The sequence below is a fragment of the Neoarius graeffei genome, chromosome 2 (assembly GCF_027579695.1).
Source record: "Neoarius graeffei isolate fNeoGra1 chromosome 2, fNeoGra1.pri, whole genome shotgun sequence".
NCBI lineage: Eukaryota > Metazoa > Chordata > Actinopteri > Siluriformes > Ariidae > Neoarius > Neoarius graeffei.
This window is the reverse complement of record NC_083570.1, coordinates 122,774,740-122,794,004: the sequence shown is the minus strand read 5'-3', so window position 1 is coordinate 122,794,004 and position 19,265 is coordinate 122,774,740. Positions and strand designations below refer to the sequence as shown.

At 41.4% G+C, this 19,265-nt stretch overlaps 1 protein-coding gene across 4 annotated transcripts in view; it reads right to left on the bottom strand.

Annotated features, from left to right (window-relative positions):
- Positions 1 to 19,265, bottom strand: part of LOC132882240 (NACHT, LRR and PYD domains-containing protein 12-like) — a 506,140-nt gene that overhangs the window by 127,532 nt on the left and 359,343 nt on the right. For 3 of the 4 annotated variants that reach the window (XM_060915514.1, XM_060915515.1, XM_060915517.1), the window contains one exon: positions 13,168 to 13,341. The exons of the other annotated variant lie outside the window; for it this stretch is intronic. In XM_060915514.1, coding sequence (XP_060771497.1) covers positions 13,168 to 13,341 — 174 coding nt within the window. The remainder of the gene's footprint in view (positions 1 to 13,167; positions 13,342 to 19,265) is intronic. 4 annotated transcript variants of the gene reach the window in all.

Below are 19,265 nucleotides of genomic sequence, written 5' to 3'. Positions count from 1 at the left end.
CACGGGGACCTTGTTGAGGAGCTCAGAGGGATGCGACTGCTCGACACGCCATCCCCCCGATATCCCTATCTTGAGTCTTACTGACCACCTCGGCTGAGGCTGTGGAACATGTTGACTGCCAGTTCTCAGTTTGAGTCACATGACCAGCTTCATACACACCTTCATTTCTGATTTTCTCATTGGTGCTGGGCCTCCACGCCCCCTTTCTTCTTTGTGGGTTGGTGAAGAGTTTAGCGGTGCACTACCGCCCCCTCTGATCTGGAGTGTGGACTACAGCCCTACCATCTCTCACATTAATACTCAGAGAGAGAACTAATCACTAATCCTACTGCTTCTCATTCTGTTCATTAGTCTTGTTGATCCTAAATACTCTACAAGTTTCCAACACGTGTCACCTGACCACTGTCTTACAATATCACTCATATTTTGTTCTCTAATCTCTCAGAGCACATTCTTTAACACTTTTCTCTCTGAATCATACTTCTGGCAGAACAATAAAACACGGGCAACTGTTTCTGCGTCTCCACAGTATTCACACTTTCCATTATTGTCTTTTCCCATCAAATAAAGATTGGAAATGTTGACACAAGTCTGATCATTCCTTCTTCTTCTCATAACCCTTTCCTATTTCATCCTCCTGATCCTGCACACCAGTCATGGATTATTTTTAAAAGAGATCTTCCTTTAGTTTTTGTTCCATTTATTTTGCCACACACACATTGATTCGGCCCTTAATTACATCTTTAGCTTCCGAATTACTCATATTTACATTAATGTGATGAACCTGAGTCTGAACAAATGATTGCTCTCCGTGGTTTTGTTTCCTCTTTTCACTGCACTGTCTCATGAGCGTGTGATTTGCAGAAGGTGTGGCTCCATGGGCGGAGCTTGATATTTGAGCATGGGAGGGGGTTAAATGTCAAACTCCACCCATAGCGAACAGGAAAAAATGCAGCTTTATAGTGTTCTTAATTTACTGTCAAAGGATCATAACTCCTTCACTTGGGGCAGCAATGAAGCAGTGAAGGAGTTCAGGTATCTCGGGGTCTTGTTCACGAGTGATGATGAAATGGAGCGTGAGATGGACGGGCGGATTGGGTCGGCGTCAGCAGTAATGCGGGCGTTGTACTGGACCGTCGTGGTGAAGAGGGACCAGATAAAACATTTATTGATTTAAAGCATGTCTTTGTTCACGTCGTATGTGATATTATTTTGATATCGAGGTGCATTTCAGCTTCGATACGAACTCAACTCGACTGCTCCTACACAGGCATGCAAATGAATGAGAATGTGGGACTGAGTTTGTTTCAACCTGAAAAATAAAATGTGCTTAAATGTTAAACTTGGACTTTTAATAATCGTGAGTCCCATGATGTGTGCCATTGTGAATATGAGTTACTAAAAGGAGCTCCAGCAGAGAGAGTCACAGTGGTGCTGTGGTTATCACTGTCATCTCACTGGAAGAAGGTTCTGGGTTCGAACCTCACGGCTGATTGAGGTCTTTCTGGGTGGAGTTTGCATGTTCTCCAGAACTTGGTGCGTGAACTAGAATGGAACCTGTTACCTGTTGGTGAAGAGGGGTACGAGTGGAAACAAGGTGCCTTTGGTGCGCACACTTTCATAACCTATAGAATGAAATCAGAGTCAGCTGGACTTCAACCTGACTTCGTAGCCAAACACTTCGGGGAAAAAACACATACCTTTGTAATGTTTGAAAAGTAAATGTGATGTTTTTGAAAAAGTTAGATTATAAAATTCAGCTTAAAAAAAAAATCAAGATGTTGACCAAAACAAAATATGTTCAACAAAATATTTGGTCATATTGTGTCTTAAATGTCAATTATTCAACATTAATTTCTCATTAATATTTACCAGAACATTTCTGATTCATGTCTTTCCATTGGAACAAGTTCAAATCAATTACTTTAATAGTGGATGCCCCTTTAGTTATCGATATATTATGAAGCCAGTCCTGTGATAGATTGGTGGCGTGTCCAGGGTGAACCCCTCCTCTTGCTCGAAGTCAGCTGGGATTGGATCCAGCTTCCCCCACGACCCTGATGGAGAAGTGCTATAGATAATGGATGGATATTATTAAGCCTTTTATCATCATCTTTCAAGAAAGAAAGCTTGTGTGGATCTGGGCTGGATTTAGCCAGTCTTGACTGGGGATGCAGTCAAAATGTTCAGTGGGCATCTTTTACAATCATACTTTGCCGATAAAATATAATATTTGTATAATGAAGAATTGCACACTCTCTCCAATATGTTGTGTTTAAATTTTGTTCCTCGTGCAGTGAGATTGTTTGATGGGAGATTGTGCCTTAAATGATCGTGCGATCATGATTTTATTTTGCAAAGATCCTGCGCACACAGAGTAATTCCTGTTTACACCACTGCCCACATCTGATGGGTTTCTGAATTGTTTTAGACGCCAGTATGACTTCCATCAAACACAGCACATGGACGTTGGCTTTCAGCAGAGTTTCAGCACAGAGATGTGTCCGTGCTGTACAGTCACGGTCTCTGGGCTACAGTGAGAATTCGAGACAGTGTGAAATGTAGAGGAGGAGAGAACTGCAGGCTCTTTCAACATTATTCTTTGCTTTAGGTTCATGGGGCTGAATGAAATGAGGCAGCAAGCCATATTTGGCTCACAGACCTTGAGTTTGACGCATGAGATTTAATTTAATTCATGACTTAATGATGTTTTGTTGTTGTTTAAACTGTTTACTGGGGCAGGGCTGCAGACTGAGTCATGCATAATTAAACCCCGACTTCATTTCACACGGACTCACATTCCATTTGTAGATCACTGAATTCTGATTATTATTTTAAAATAAATAATTAGGTGCTGTTTAATAACGTCCCCTTTCTACACCGAGGGGTGGGGTGGAGTTATTACAAATAAAATCTGTAATCACAAGACTGGACTCGAGTCCTCCAGCCCTATAGAAGAGGAATCAAATACTAAAGCCATCACACACACTGCAGTTACACTACTTCACACAAAGCCCTCACATTATCCCACTGGACTGCAGATAAGACTGAATGAAATGTTTTGTTTTTTTTTTAAAGATTTTTTTGGGCTTTTTTCACCTTTATTGGATAGGACAGTGTAGAGACAGGAAATGAGCAGGAGAGAGACAGGGAGGGATCAGGAAATGACCTCGGGACAGAATCAAACCCGGGTCCCTGGATTTATGGTATGGCACCTTAGCCAACTGAGCCATACTGATTTCTTTCAGTGTGTGTGTGTGTGTGTACACACCATTACACCTGAAACACCAAGGAATAATGTACAGCACGCAAATAAGTTCATATATATTTTGATACGAGATATAAATTTATTGAACTGTTGCAGAAATTTAAATACACAAACTAGTTTTATACAATAAAAATAAAAACACTATTTTTAATTCTTTGGAATGGATTTGACTGATAAATTGTGCAGAGTACTGTAAACAGTTTCATGCAGCTCACAAGTTGTTCCTAATAAAGTGCTCATTTCCAACATGGAACTGCAGGAACACGAGAGTCTTCATCACACACACAGATGTTCATCAAAACCTGAAAAGAACAGAAAAACATCTGGATTAATCCCCACACACTGGACTGCGGTACTTCATGACCACCAGCATGTAATCATCTCTGCTCCAAGAGAAACATTATTATCATCTCCTGTTTATAATTTAATCCAACATTTATTCAGTCTTCTAGAAGATCTGTGTTCTAACATTTAGTTCCAACAAACGAGAACTTCCACAAGATCTAACAGGAAAGTGAGCAGACGTTTCCCATCACATCACTGCTCTTATCCAATCCCAGGCTTTGGAGCTTTTTAAACAGTAACTCCCACTGCGGTGGGTTTGATCTCTTGTTCTACATGTAGATTTAAGTGCAGACTTTAAGAAGAAGCCGAGGTGAAGTTTACAGGAAGGACAGAAGACACGGTGTGGAGGTGGAGAGCAGGAAGGAGTGTCAGAGTGAGTCAAGTGGCTCCTTAAATCACATATTTGTGGCCGTGTGGCATTAAAGAGGATCATTTTACTGAGTTTTGAGGAGAGTCGAGAAGAAAGTGTGCTGCTGATCAGAAACAGGGAAAAGCTGAGATCATCTTATTCAGACAAAAGCAGCAGGATGAAGTCAGAGACAGCAGGGTGTCACAAGGAGACGAGGGGCTCATTTACAATCACTCTCATGCACTCAGACGGGACATTTTGGAGACTCGGACTGACTCCCTGTCTTCTGCTTTCAGAGTCATTTTAAATCAACACTTTAATGATCATTGGTGTCTCTCTCCCTTCTCTAATGGATATTTATAACTCCCGCCTCACCCGCAAAGCCATCAGGATTGCAGGTGACCCCACCCACCCATCTCACAGCCTCTTCAGCCTGCTGCCGTCGGGGAGGAGACTGCGGAGTCTCCGGGCCAAAACCAGCAGGCTCAAGAACAGTTTCTTTCACCAGGCGGTCAGGAGGCTCAACTCCCTCCCTGTTCTGCCCCTCCTCCCCCCTCTGCCCCCTGCCACAGATTCTGCCCACACCCCCCCCTGCCCACCCTTCAGCATCTGACATGTCACCCTCACAGCCCCCCCCCCCAACACACACACACCTCATCGTTCATTAACACACTGAACTCAGGGACCGCGCATCTCACTTTACCTCGCTCATTTGCACTATTCCGCACTACCTCACCTTAACAGCTGCTAGTTTGTTTACACTGCTTGTTTCATGTTTACCTGCTATCAGGGATGAGAATGGGACATTTAAAAAAACTCTGAAATGCCTGGCCGGTCTAGGGGGCATCTGCCCAATTCACAATCCCCCTTTCCCACACATACTGTATATATACATACACATATATATGATTTCAAATTCAATGATGGTTTAAAACGTTTATAAACTTGTTGCAAGGATGGACGGCAGTGGAGCAGACAGAGAGCCGGAAAACTTCTTCCTCCAAAAATATATTTTTTATTTTTTCTATTTTCAAAACTTTTCTTAAAATAGTGCAAATATTTACAGTGCACCAACCAAAGGTTCAAATTGCCAAAAAGAAAACTATACAAACAAAATAAGAAAACAAAAATAAAGAGGCTTCAAGTTTGTCAGACTAAATCAAAAAGCCCCTGAACAAAACTATTAGTCAGCCAAACCCCAGTACCTTCAAACAAGACGCTCCAACCACAACTGAGGCTCTGGAGCTACTGCAGAGCTTACATCCCCGCAGCCCCGCCCACACTTGAGCCCAAATTGCAAAATTAATCAATCAACTAAATAATAACATCCTAAATACAAAATAACAATTTAAAGAAACAAACACAAAATATACAAACATCCCAAATAATTTTCATTAACCAAAAACCCTTCAGTGCAAAGTAAAATACATGTTTCCCCAACACCAGTAAAACACCCCCGTTAAAATAGTCCGTTCTACCAAACACCCGCGAAACCCCTCCATAACAAGCCAATGGTACAGTCCCTCGGTTTCTCACAACAAACAGGAAGTGTGTGGAGTTCGCGTGACGAGTTACTGAAAACCGTTTTGTGTTATAAAAATGCTAGAACTAAATAAACTTGACGTTAGAAATAACCGGTTTGTACGTGTGTTTCCTAGACCAGAGACAATGTTACTAGAATGCCGGTAGGCCTTTCCCTGCACTCGCAACAAATGCTGCTCTCGTTAGAAACTATGGCAAACGGTGGAGTATGAAATGCTTGAAAACCAGTAATACCCATACAGAAACCAGTAATGGAAATGAAGTGCAACTCACAGCGACAGGTCAGCCAAGATATTTGAACGTTGCTGGCAGATTGCTGCCTGTGCGCTGTGCGCTTGTGTGAGAGGTGTGTGTGTGTGTGTGTGTGTGTGTGTGTGAGAGAGAAGGTGTGTGCGCGAGCGTCACGGCTCACTCCGTGACACACTAATATATCTATATATCGTGAGCGATAATGGAGGTAACCGTAACGATATTAGAATCCTCCTGACTCTATCTTTGACAATTTAAGTAAAATGTACCTGTGTGCTTTTTTGTTTTGATGTGCTCCTGGATGTTTCTAGCTCCTCTGTTTCCATAATTGATCATATCTGAGCACAGAATACACAGAACCTTTTCCGGTACGTCCACTTTTCGGATGTGTTCCGTCAGGCACGTCGTCACAGTTTGTGGCCCTATCTGCACGGTAACGCTACTATCGAGCCATGCCCATCGGAAACAGTTCTTTATCCCGTTCGATTTATCGATTTCCCTGGCACAATCCTCATTTTTGCGGTCCAAAACTTTCGCCATATTGGCAAAGTAACTTTGAAAACTAACCAAAATAACTAGAACTTAAGTGATCAAAACCGTGTACGTGTAGCGTGTTTCTCCGTGAATTGTAGAAGTGAGATGAAACTAGTGCCAAAACGTTGCCGGAAATCGTTGTGAGTTGTCGTTAGCATAAATATTGAAGAAAGCAATGATGATTTCCGTTATCACAGCTGCAACTAATTTTGCGATGAGCATTGCCGAAAGATGCTGTGGGCGGTCGGTCCTGCCTGCTTGTGCCACCACAAGCCTCTTGCCGACCCCCCCAAAAAAAATTCTCAATGGATTTACACGTTTCACAAAAATGACATTTTCAGTGGGAAAAACTCGGAATTCCGCGGAAAATTCTCATCCCTGTGCTATACCTCAAGTGCCCTTGACTGTTTGGTTATTTGAACCAATTTGTGTGTGTGTGTGTGTGTGTGTGTGTGTGTGTGTATATATATATATGAGTGTTTAGTCTATGTAGAGTGTTTATATTGTCTGAGTGTTTAGTCTGTCTAGTTCTTATCTAGTGTTTATACTGTTTATTTATACTGTTTATATTGTTTGAGTGTTTAGTCTATGTCTAGTTCCTATCTAGAGTGTTTATACTGTTTATATTGTTTGCTTTTTTCAATTATTCTATTTTTATTTATTGCATTGCCTGTTTGCACCGTGGGTCAGAGAGGACTGATATTTCATCTGTGCTGTATGTCGAGCATGTAGAGCATATTTGACAATAAAGTTGACTTGACCACTAAACAACATTAAAGGTAATTGTGAGAAGGAAAAAACCCCACATCTGATTAAATAGAACACAGTGAAAATTTCTAAAACTGGTTTCATTTCATGGCCTGGTCATGTGATCTTTACTGAAATTAAACAAAAATGATAACGAGGTTAAAAGATTTTTCTTCTTCCCCAACATTGAACTAAAAAAGTCATTACTCACCCCAGTGTCTGTAGTTTGTAATGTTCATCATCCTTAAGAGCAGAGAGCAGATTCACTCCTGAGTCTCCGATTTCATTCCAGGACAGATCCAGGTCTCTCAGGTGTGAGGGGTTTGATCTCAGAGCTGAAGCGAGAGCAGCACAGCCTTCATCTGAGACACCACAATCACGCAACCTGCAGAGACACAATGACACACACTTCACTGTCTCAGTTTATGATCATCAAGATTCGCTTCGCGTCTTTAAATTCGAGGTGTGTGTGTGTGTGTGTGTGTGTGAGAGAGAGAGAATATCGCTCCATAATGGTTCAGTCTGTAGAAGAATACCTGATTAGTGTTGGATGGAAATGATTTTCATTGGTTTTGTTAAACAGACTTTCTCTGTAATTTAGAACAGTTTTATTGTTCAGTGTTGTTTCTTCCAGTGGACACATGAACAGAGACTTTAGTGAGTTCTAGAGATTTCTGCAGCTGTTCTGCTCTCCTTTGCTTTCTCTTTCTCCTCCTTCCGTATTCCATGCTGTGCTCTTGGAGTGATTTTTGCAGGATGCCTCGATCTTAGGCAGAGGAGCAACAGCACTGAATCTGCTCTGTTTGGAGACAATTTATCTTCCTGTGGACCGAGTCTCACACACTCGCTCTTTACAAACGCTGTTTTAGTCACGTTTTCCTGCTTCACACATCTCTACAAAATCTCTCTTTAATCAGAGTTCACATGAACAGCTCTTTCCTGAGAAGATCAGACGGTCAGTAATCAGACTGTGTGTGTATTTTATAGAACAGGGTCGGACTCTCATTAGCTTTTGGAGAAGTCGTTATCAGAGAGGGTCACACACTTTAAAACCCAGAGTGTGGATGTTTAAATGGTTTATTCAGGACCGACAAGAACAAGTGCGAGTGTGTTTTCTTTAGACAGAATGGGTTTGTCGACTCTTCTGACTTGGATGAAGATTAGACCATGTTTTATTATTAATGAACGCAGAAAACCAGGTCATGTCAAAGGCTTCAAAAATGTTTCTGCAAACACAAGTAGTGAAATATAGATTTTTAAATCACCTGTTATGTTCAAATTGGTGCATTTTTCAATGTATGGTAGTGTAGGAGCCATATTTAGGTTGCTGTATGACTTAGTATTTGTTGTTTCTATATGATTTAGTTTGGTAACCTGTAAAAGGAATTATGTTAGAATTATGTTAGATACTTACCTGATTGCCTTACCTGTCATGTGGTATGTAGCCACTCCCCTTGACGTGCCGGTGTGGCGCGTAACTGCAAGCTTTAATTAGTCCTTTGAATCAGGGGTAAGGTAGATGACGAGGCGGAATAGTTTTCCGACCGCAGTAAGCCGAATGCATTGGAATAACCGACTAAACTAACAGAGCTTTACTTTAGTTTCCCTTTTCGATCCTTTGTTCGCAACCGTAAAGTAAACCGGAATTGTCTTAATGGAATAAACCACCATCTCATTTCATTGAACTTTCTGTGAGTGCTTAACTGGATTGTGTGTCGGGAACCTCATCAACCTCACGTGGCAATATCTGTTGCAAGGAATTGCTATTTCAGGTAGAGTTTTAATTTCAGAAAAGAATTCTTCTTCTTTACAGTTCTCTGTGTGTGTGTGTGTGTGTGTGTGTGTGTGTTTTCCCATGGATTGGTGATGTTTGTGAACCTGATGTTAATCATATCTGTAGAATAAAACAGAGCGTAGTGGTCGTGCCCTGTGATCTCCTCTCACACACACCTATTGATCCTGTTCTCCACTTTAGCTCTGGGTTACTGTATGAATGGAACGGAGTCAGTGGGTTTACTCACAGACAGTCTGTATTTATGACTAAATGTGGAATAGGAGATGATTTTAGTGAAAGCACTACTGAGGAAAACTGCATGGGTTTAATCCTGCTGATCCACTGAGCTGCTTCTGTAACGTAGATCTGGCAACCCTGTTCAGAGCAGCGAGACGGAGACGTCCTGAGAGAATATTTACTACTTTATCCTTTTATTACTATATTACTAGGGGCCCATGGAGCAAAACTGTAGGAACCCTGTTGGTTTTCTTATAATAATAATAATAATATTCATCTCCTAAAAGTATGTGGACAGAAAACTGTAACTCACACAGGCACCAAACTTGGTTTATCGGGGCCTTTCACATGGCGTAATCCTAACTGTGGATTTGTTTATGTGGCCATGTTTAAGCTTTGTGTTTGACGAGCGGCACAAGTGTACACGAGTGATTGTGAGCCCAATTCAGTAAACATCTACAGATAAACTTATAGAAGTTACGCAGCGAAATTTCTCCTCTGCATTTAACACCCATCTGAAGCAGCGAACACATGCACACAAGTGAACAAATCAGCGCGCACACACGCACGCACACACACAGGAAAAAAAAAATTATGGGTAAATTAAGAAAGAAAACAACTTTATTCATCACACCATGCTAACAGCACCTGGGGAGCAGTTGGGAGTTCGGTGCCTCGCTCAAGGCCGTCCCATATTAACCTACTGCATGTCTTTGGACTGTGGGGGAAACCGGAGCACCCGGAGGAAACCCACGCAGACACGGGGAGAACATGCAAACTCCACACAGAAAAGCCCCCGCCGGCCACAGGGCTCGAACCCACGACCTTCTTGCTGTGAGGCGACCGCGCTAACCACTACACCACCGTGCCGATTACATGGCTCTGTGATGCCTGCATATTTCAGCTTTTGGATGGAGCGCAATCTGCTGGTAGAATCTAAATGTTTGATCGTTTCAGACAGAGAGTACTGACTGCAGTCGTCTCGATTTTCATTATTAACCATCGCATTTTGTCCACAGGGGGCGCTAAAACTGAAATATTGTAATATCTTAAAGGTAGAGTGCCTTTAGCCACATGGCCCTAAATTCTCCGCTATTTTTTCCTGTTTCACCATGACCCAATTCAAGATACCTTCACATGGTGAGCTTTCCCCATTCATGCAAGGCATTGTGGGCAGCGCTCGAAACTAACGGTGTCCCGATGTCCCGGGGACCATAAAAAATGTCATCGGGACACAAAATTATCATATCTGGGACAATCCCGGGACAATGGAAAAAAATAGATCTAGAAAAAAAGTTCTACATTAATATTATTTACAAAGCTGTAACACATACGTAGACATTCACCTAATTTGTCAATTTTAATTTTAAAACATTAACAGCGAAAAATACATAGTAGCTACACTTTCGATGCACCTGCATCCGTAGGCTACAGAGCAGCGCATTCTGTTCTAGAATCTTCGGCCGGAGTCCGCATTATATGGACTTGGAATGGAATTGCTACCGCACACGCTGCGCCGACTCTTGCCAGAACAAAAATGCTTAAGTGGTTGAAGTGGACCGACCGCGGGGAAGAAACTGAAAGCCCAGACATAACGTCTCCGGGACCTTCAGGATCCAAAGTGTCATCGCCTGGTCTGCAGGCAACGCGAGCAACTGAATGAACTTAATGAACACTGTTAGACATGTTATAAAATACAACAGGAATGATGTGGATGATATTGGCGGAAGATACCGTTCAACAGAATAAGTGAGTTTTCTTGGTGTCTTTCTAGTTCAGAAAGTTTAGTCAGTCAGCAGCACAACTAGGCTCGGACCTGGCAGGTCCGTGTATCATCGTTTTCCAGATTGAATGGAATACTTGAATGATCGGATGATACACGGACCCTGGCACTATGCTGATGTTGCTAACGTTTGCACCGGGCAGCGAAAGTTCATAAAATGGATAACGGAAAGTTCATAAAATGGATAACGGAAAGTTCATAAAAATGGATAACGGAAAGTTCATAAAAATGGATAACGGTAATGGATAACGGAAAGTTCATAAAATGGATAACGGAAAGTTCATAAAAATGGATAACGGAAAGTTCATAAAAATGGATAACGGTAATGGATAACGGAAAGTTCATAAAAATGGATAACGGTCATCTCATCTCATTATCTCTAGCCGCTTTATCCTTCTACAGGGTCGCAGGCAAGCTGGAGCCTATCCCAGCTGACTACGGGCGAAAGGCGGGGTACACCCTGGACAAGTCACCAGGTCATCACAGGGCTGACACATAGACACAGACAACCATTCACACTCACATTCACACCTACGCTCAATTTAGAGTCACCAGTTAACCTAACCTGCATGTCTTTGGACTGTGGGGGAAACCGGAGCACCCGGAGGAAACCCACGCGGACACGGGGAGAACATGCAAACTCCACACAGAAAGGCCCTCGCTGGCCCCGGGGCTCGAACCCAGGACCTTCTTGCTGTGAGGCGACAGCGCTAACCACTACACCACCGTGCCGCCCTATGGATAACGGTAATGGTGAAAATGATAAGTTGGCCTTATAAGTGCCAACAGATATTCAAGGTATAAGTTGATGAAATGAACATAAAAGGGGTCTTATTTTCAACTAAAGTGTACTGCAGATGTAGGGAGTTGAAACATTTTCTGAATGAGCTAGTTGGCCCCTTTAAATAAACGGGTGTCTATTCATACAGTGAGATCGCCAAAGTTTAATAAACTGAAAATGCAATAACTGTAATTTTGAAGTAGATGATGTATAGGACATGTATCGCTTGTGTCTTGTGACTTATTGTAAAAATGATATAAAGGGTTCAAAATTGCATAGTTACAAATATAATAGTAACTTCATATGATAATATTAACCACTGGTTATTTCAGAGAGGAAAAAAATGGGGACACTATTGCTTCCATTCGGGACAATACAACACAGAATTCGGGACCACTGGGGGACACAAAGAAAAAAAGTTAATTTCGAGCCCTGATTGTGGGATACAAATTTGAAACAGGAGAGAAAAATGGAGGACGTGAGTGTGCGAATGAAACGTGAAAGACCGACTACAGTAACGGAAAGCGAGAAGAAAAGACGTTATGTTATATACGAAGGAAAGGAAACGCAGGACCAAACTAATAAATATGGGCACTCAGCGAGCACCTCGGTGTGATCAGCTGTTCGTTTAGAGACAGAATGATGGAACTGTCAGTGCACGCTCAAAGGGAAACCTGTAGATGGCAGTAATGCAACACTGTGGATGCCAGCTGCCGTAAAACCCAAAAGAAGAAGGTAAACCTGCGCATGCGCACACGGACTACCTCTGTCTGCTTGACTGCGCGAAGCGAGCGATTTCATGCACATTATTTGCTTTAATCCCCTCAAATTAAATAACTTCCCAGCCCCAGAATGGCCTGATATTTTGTGAGATATTACAGAAATAAACAGATATCACAATCACCACATTTCAGACGCAAATAAGTGACACCGATTTTATGAAATCGAAAGGCCGTCTCGCTTTAAGAACCTCTTAAGTAAGAAATTTAAAATCGGGTGTGGTCTCACTTGGCCCCTTATTGCTTGGATCCTGATGATCGCTGCTTGTGGCTATATTTATTACTATATTACATTATTTGAATTATTCAAAAATCGACAGAAAGACGGTTACTATGGACGGCTCCATTTAATTTTTCTTTAATTTTTTTTTATTTAAAAAAAATTGGCTTTTAATCAATTCTTTGGCATTAACGTCTCATTTTAGTTTTCAAATTTTGTATTCCCGAGATCATTTCCACCATGTCACTGCTGCTCACACAGAGGGCAGTTAGTTTGAGTCTCAGGTGCAGTTTGTGGGATTCGTTACAGTGTTGTAGTAAATTTCACAGTGAGTTCAGACACATCGCAGTCGGATCAAGTCCCGTTTTGTGCTGCAGCTTCTCACATACGTCCATCTGACCCAAAGACTCTGTGACAAATCATCAGTGTGCAGTGAACAGAAACAATCTTCCTCCTCAGGACACTGATGATGAAGCTAAAACCTCTGCTTCAGTCTCACTATTAGAGAATGGGTCTTACTGAGGAGCAGGTCATGTGACTCTCAGAGAGATGATCTTACCCCAGTATCTCCAGTTTACAGTGAGGATTCTCCAGTCCAGCACAGAGACGCTTCACTCCTGAGTCTCCCAGATTATTATAGGACAGATCCAGGTATCTCAGGTGTGAGGGGTTTGATCTCAGAGCTGAACTCAGAGCAGCACAGCCTTCATCTGAGACACCACACCACCCCAACCTGCAGAGACACAATGACACACACTTCATCAACAGATTTAATACTGACTTTAAAGATGATGAGTGTAGTGGTCTAACAAAGTCAAAACACTTTGGATGCTGTTTAGTTGTTACGCGCTTATCTCCAGAGGTGGACAGTAATGAAGTACATTTACTTGAGTTCTGTACTGAAGTCCACTTTTTGAGTATCGGTACTTTACTTAAGTATTTTTTTTGGAAACTTATGACTAACTTCACTACATTTGAAAGACAAATATCGTACTTTTTACTCCACTACATTTCTATCAGGGTCCTCGTTACTCGTTACTATGAAGCGGCTTTGAAAGTGGATGTTTTTTCATTTCTTTTCTAAAACGTGATTGTTTATTCGCAGGTGACACTGAGACAGTCTATCAGTAATCACGAGGGTCACGTCACAGCCGTAGACTGGATAAAATCAAGTTCAGTGATTTCGCCACAGCATTATTTGAACACGATCAGTTGATGGCAGAATGGAAGGAGGCGGTTCTTCTGGGGAATGAACGCACCCATGGCCATACCGAGAACCCATCTTTCAGTTTTCTGAAAGGAATAAAGAGTTGTTTCGTTTTAAATGTTTGCTTTGTTTACCTAAAACGAACCACATCACGGGCTACAAAAACCGAATAGGCCGATAAATATAATATTTAATTGCAATTAGTTGCCAATACGAGTCACGATATAAGGTTACTAAAACCGAAACCATAATTGAATAACACGTTAAGAAATAAAGCAAGTTTAAAAATGACTTCAGTTCTCCTTTAAGTCTAATTGTTCAAGCATAGCTTTGAAGCGGTTTAAATTAATAAATAAATAAAACCCCACAACTACTGGTCTCCAGCATCTTCCATTGTCTAACTGAGACTCGACTGAGCACACGGAGGGCACCATCTTCTACCTGAACAGGTGACCTAAGACTCCGTCAAAATAAAAGTTCCAAGCTGAGTGCCAGTAAATCGAAAGCAAAAAATATGAATCTCTAAACCAAAGCAAGTTTAAATTAAAGTTTGGCTCCTACAATGAGTGTGGAAAATTAACTTTATTATTCAGAACCAGGGCTTTACATTAGCACCTGCCCACCCGCCAAATGCGGGTAAAATTGGGCTTTGGTGGGTAATGACTTTAGTCCCACTAGCCACTTTGGCGGGTGGTTTATTCTGTGGTATGACAATATATTTTAATTGTAGTTTTCTCTGAAGGCATCTGATATAATAAACGCATTGCAGTGTAATATTACACGCCTACAACTCCCATGAGCACCTGCATAAACATTCTGACAACATGTTAGAATTGTTTAGAACATTCGTTAATGTCTCAGATAAAATCAGTGATACGGTAACCTGCGGTTAATGAACAAAGCAACAAAGTTGCTGACGACTGACAAGCGCACTATGTGGCGGCACATAGCTGGAGTTTCAAACCCTGCTGCTCAGGGAAAAAGGGGCAGAGATGATCAGGGCCGGAGCAGCATTTTAAAATCACCGAGGTCCGTGATGTGCAAAGCGCGCGCCGAAACATTTCCGCCATATTTCAATGAGAGGGTGAATTACACATCACACAAGAGATCTATTCCTGAAATTACTTTTAATAGTGTTCAGGCCTAGACATTAAGCATTTACCACTGGTGGCCCATTGGGCCAGTGGAATTGAAAAGTTACTGGCCCAAATGGAAAATGTGGTGGCCCGAATGCGCTCGGTACCCGCATTCAGGCCACCACATTTCATACAGTTCATAATACACTATGTCATTGATTTTTGGCTAGAAAAGTAGACTTTAGGGGTACATGTTGTTGCCGAGCGCAGCGAGGCTGAAAATTTTTGCAGAATATCCCCAAGCCACATCATTGTAGGAGGCAATAATCTCCTCATCTCCGTACAAAGTAGTGTCACTTTTTCATGACCCCCCCATAAATTCATAGCCCCCCTCCCCCATAAATAATGACCCCCCCAAAAAAAAAAATTAAAAAGAGCCTTCTCAGGATTATCACAACTTATATTTTGATTTTGTACCTGAAAACAATACTGACAAAAGACAGTAACTTGGTCCAAATTACCAGCAATGGACTCAAAAACAGGCAAATCAAATTGAAATAAATATATAAAACATTTTGCTTCTGAAAATGTGCACTGCACTGAAATAGCAATAAAGTCAATTTAAGGTTTATAGTCTAGTGCAATAGCTTTCCTCTTCCACACTCTCGTCTAAAATGGCAGGGCTCTACGTTAACTTTTGAAACCGCTTGTCCTGTCGGGCAAGTTGAAAGGAAATTTACTTGTCCGAATGTGAAGTTGACTTGTCCGAAGAAATATTTGAGAACCCCCCCCCCCCCCCCCCCCACACACACACACACACACACACACACAAAACTATTTGTAACCCAATCTTTATGGCATTTGTTTCCAAATTCACAAAATATGCATAATATCTATGAATCAAAAGTAATCAATACTTGATATACTGAGGCAAAAAGTTTAAAAATATAGTAAAACAGACTGATTGATACCATAATTCACCAATTATTCTGCTGAAGTTCAGAAGCAATATATCCCAATAGAATAGAAATTATGAACATAAAATTTTTAGAACAAAATAAGTATACTATGAGATCCAGAAACACTAACCATTATATATACACAGATCAGTACTCTGCAGTTCAGCAACAAATATCACAAAAACTAACATTATCATAAAATTTATGACTTGAGATATCACTAGTTTGGACAAGAGAAACAAACAACAACAATGCTACAAATAAAAACAACTGATAACAAAATTGACTGATTAATACTGTAAATCACTGATTATTATACACTGAAATCTAGTTATCAAATGACAAGATAATATATCTTATGAAAACCTCCACACCTCTACTGACTCACAGATGAATGGATACAAATAAAGTTTCTATTCATCTTCATCTATCAGCCCTTGAGTTCTGCTCCATCAATTGGACTCCATCAATCATTAATTTATTTTGAGAAATTGAAAAACAGAAAATTAAAATTATATACATTTTCATTTTTAAATTATTAATTTTGAATATATATCCTCCACTGATTAATTGTATAATTATTCAGTGTGGCTCCTGTATGGTATTTAATGGTCAAAAAAAGATAATTTCAAATAATCCATAATTATATCTATATTATAGAGCCCTGTTTCAAATTCCTAAGCTCCCATTACTAATTAGTTAATTAATACAGCCGGTAACCTAATTAGCAGCCATTTGACAGCTTGGTATTTCATAGATAACTTTCTCCACTCCTACCTAGGGGTGGGCGATATGTATCATCTGCGATGTCATCGTGAATGTTGTTTTGACGATGTGTAATTTTGCATTATCAAGTTTTTTTAATTAAGCCGCCAAAAATCAATACAGAGCGGAGACAGTGCTCCTTCTCACCACGGCATCACGGCGCCACACCAGCCTTAAAAAAAAAATAGGTACAGCACCATCATCTAGTGTTTTCGCGCGAAAACCCTTGCACGAGGCCCATGCTGGCAGCAGAAAGGCAGCTGGAGAAAATGCAGCACGAACAGGCAGCATCTGACTCTGAGGCTGGGGCCACCACCTCAGACGATTTAGTTCCAAGACGGGGGTCTACTTCTCTGGCATGGAGATGGTTTGGATTCGAAAAGACCGATGTTGTTCAGGACAATGTTATTTGCAAGATATGTCGCAAATCTGTTGCTGTCAAACAAAGCTCAACGACAAATCTGTTTCACCACCTGCGCACCAACCATAGCAAGGAATACGAAGAATTTGTGAAACTTCGAGACTCCGCTCAACAAAAAACAAGCACCGGTAAACCACCTGTTCCACATAGGCCTACACAACAAACGCTGGTTGAATCATTCAGCAAAAAGGTGCCCTACGACAGAAGAAGTCAGCGATGGCAAGACATCACAAATGCGATCACCCACTTCATTGCCAGGGAAATGTTACCGATGCAGTTGGAGGAGTCAGACAGTTTCATTGAGCTAGTAAAAGTCCTAGACCCCCGCTACACAGTGCCAAGTCGAAAATACTTAAGTGGGACTGCTCTCCCCACCCTGTATGACAACACCCGCAAAGCTGTGGCAAGCGAAGTGCAGAGCCTAAAATACTTCGCAACAACAACGGATTTATGGTCGAGCCGAACAACAGAGCCATACCCTTCATTGACCATCCATTTCATCGACGAATCTTGGCTACTTCGGAGTTACTGTTTGCAGACATCCTACTTCCCAGAGGCCCACACAGGAGAGGTCATTGCCCTGGGCTTGAAAGATGCCCTCGCATCCTGGTCGCTGCATGAAGAGGCCATGGTCTGCATGACCACGGACAGCGGCGCCAACGTCGTCAGTGCACTCCGCATGAATGACTGGAAGAGGCTACCGTGCTTTGGGCACCGGCTTCATATTGCAATCGGTAAGTTTAAATGTCATTATTGTTAATTACTGCATTTAATCGAGTGTGCACTCTTAAAACACACGTGTTGAAAATAACACAACTTGCATTGTTTTTTAACACATCTCTATGTCCAGATTGGGACAACAGAACTTTTGTTCATTTTAACACATTATGTGTGTTATTTGTGCAATTTTGGTGTTAAACATTTCTGAAATATAACACAACTCTTGTTGAAATTAAACTTGCACAAAAGATGTGTTGATTTCCAACACATTCATTTTAAGAGTGTCAATGTCGAAATTGGACATTTATTATAATGTATTTTGATATTTTATGCCATTTAATTATTTTTTATTATTATTATTGTTGTTGTTAAGATGTGTTGAGCAGGGAACTGTGATAAATAATATGCCTGCTGTACTACATAAAATTAATGGAATTTTAAATGGTCATGCATGGTATTATAAGGCTGTTATTGATGAATACATACATAATGTAAGTAAAAGCAACTAACTAACTAAACTCTGAGTGCGTTGTGTAGAAAGCACACAGACAGACATTGAATAATTCCTATCTCAAGTTCACCTCTGCCATTCAGCTAGTAGTATCAGATGCTTATAATATTGTTTGGCGCCATCTAGTGGCACACTGAACAATAGGAACAAAAAGGACAAAAGAAGCCTGTTGCTCCATTCATGGCAATGATGTACTCTTTCAAATATTTTCCAGAGAGAAGCATGCGTGATACGAAGATAGACAGAGCCATTGGTGTCTGCAAAAAGGTGGTGGGAGCCTTTTCCAACAGCTGGAACCTGAAAAAAGCACTGGCTGATGCCCAAAATCAGATGAAGCTCCCTGACCATAAACTCATCACAGAATCACCTACAAGATGGGGCTCAAGACAGCGCATGATCGAGAGGTTTGTTGAGCAAGAAAAGGCCATTCGACATGTGCTGGGGGGAGACAAAAAGCGCAGGCATCTCCTCCCTTCATGGCAAGATATCGATGTGCTGGAGTCAGTGAGCAAAGCACTTAGTCCCCTCCTTGAATTTACAGATGCCCTCTCAGGTGAGCAAGTAGTTACCATCTCCTACCTGAAACCGGTGCTCTCATTGTTTAACTCAGAGGTCCTGGCAGAGCAGTCTGATGACACACAGCTCACAAAACAAATAAAAAAATCCACAAATCCACCTTAACTCCAAATACAGAGATGACAATGTGGATGGCCTTCTAAGTGTGGCATCCACGCTTGACCCACGGTTTAAGAACCGCTACAATGATGATGATCAGACGATTATGTCCACAATTTCATCTGAGCTTATGGCTATGGCAACTCAGGAAGAGAGCAATGCTCCAGGCCCTTCAACTGCAACAGCTGAAGGTGCCACTGCAGCAGAGGGTGTAGTAGAAGGTGACGTTGAGCTACCAGCCAAAAAAACAAAGAAGTCTTTTGGTAGTTATTTCAAAAAGTCAGTGAGAGAGGAGAGGGAGTCTCAGGCTACTGGCATAGAGA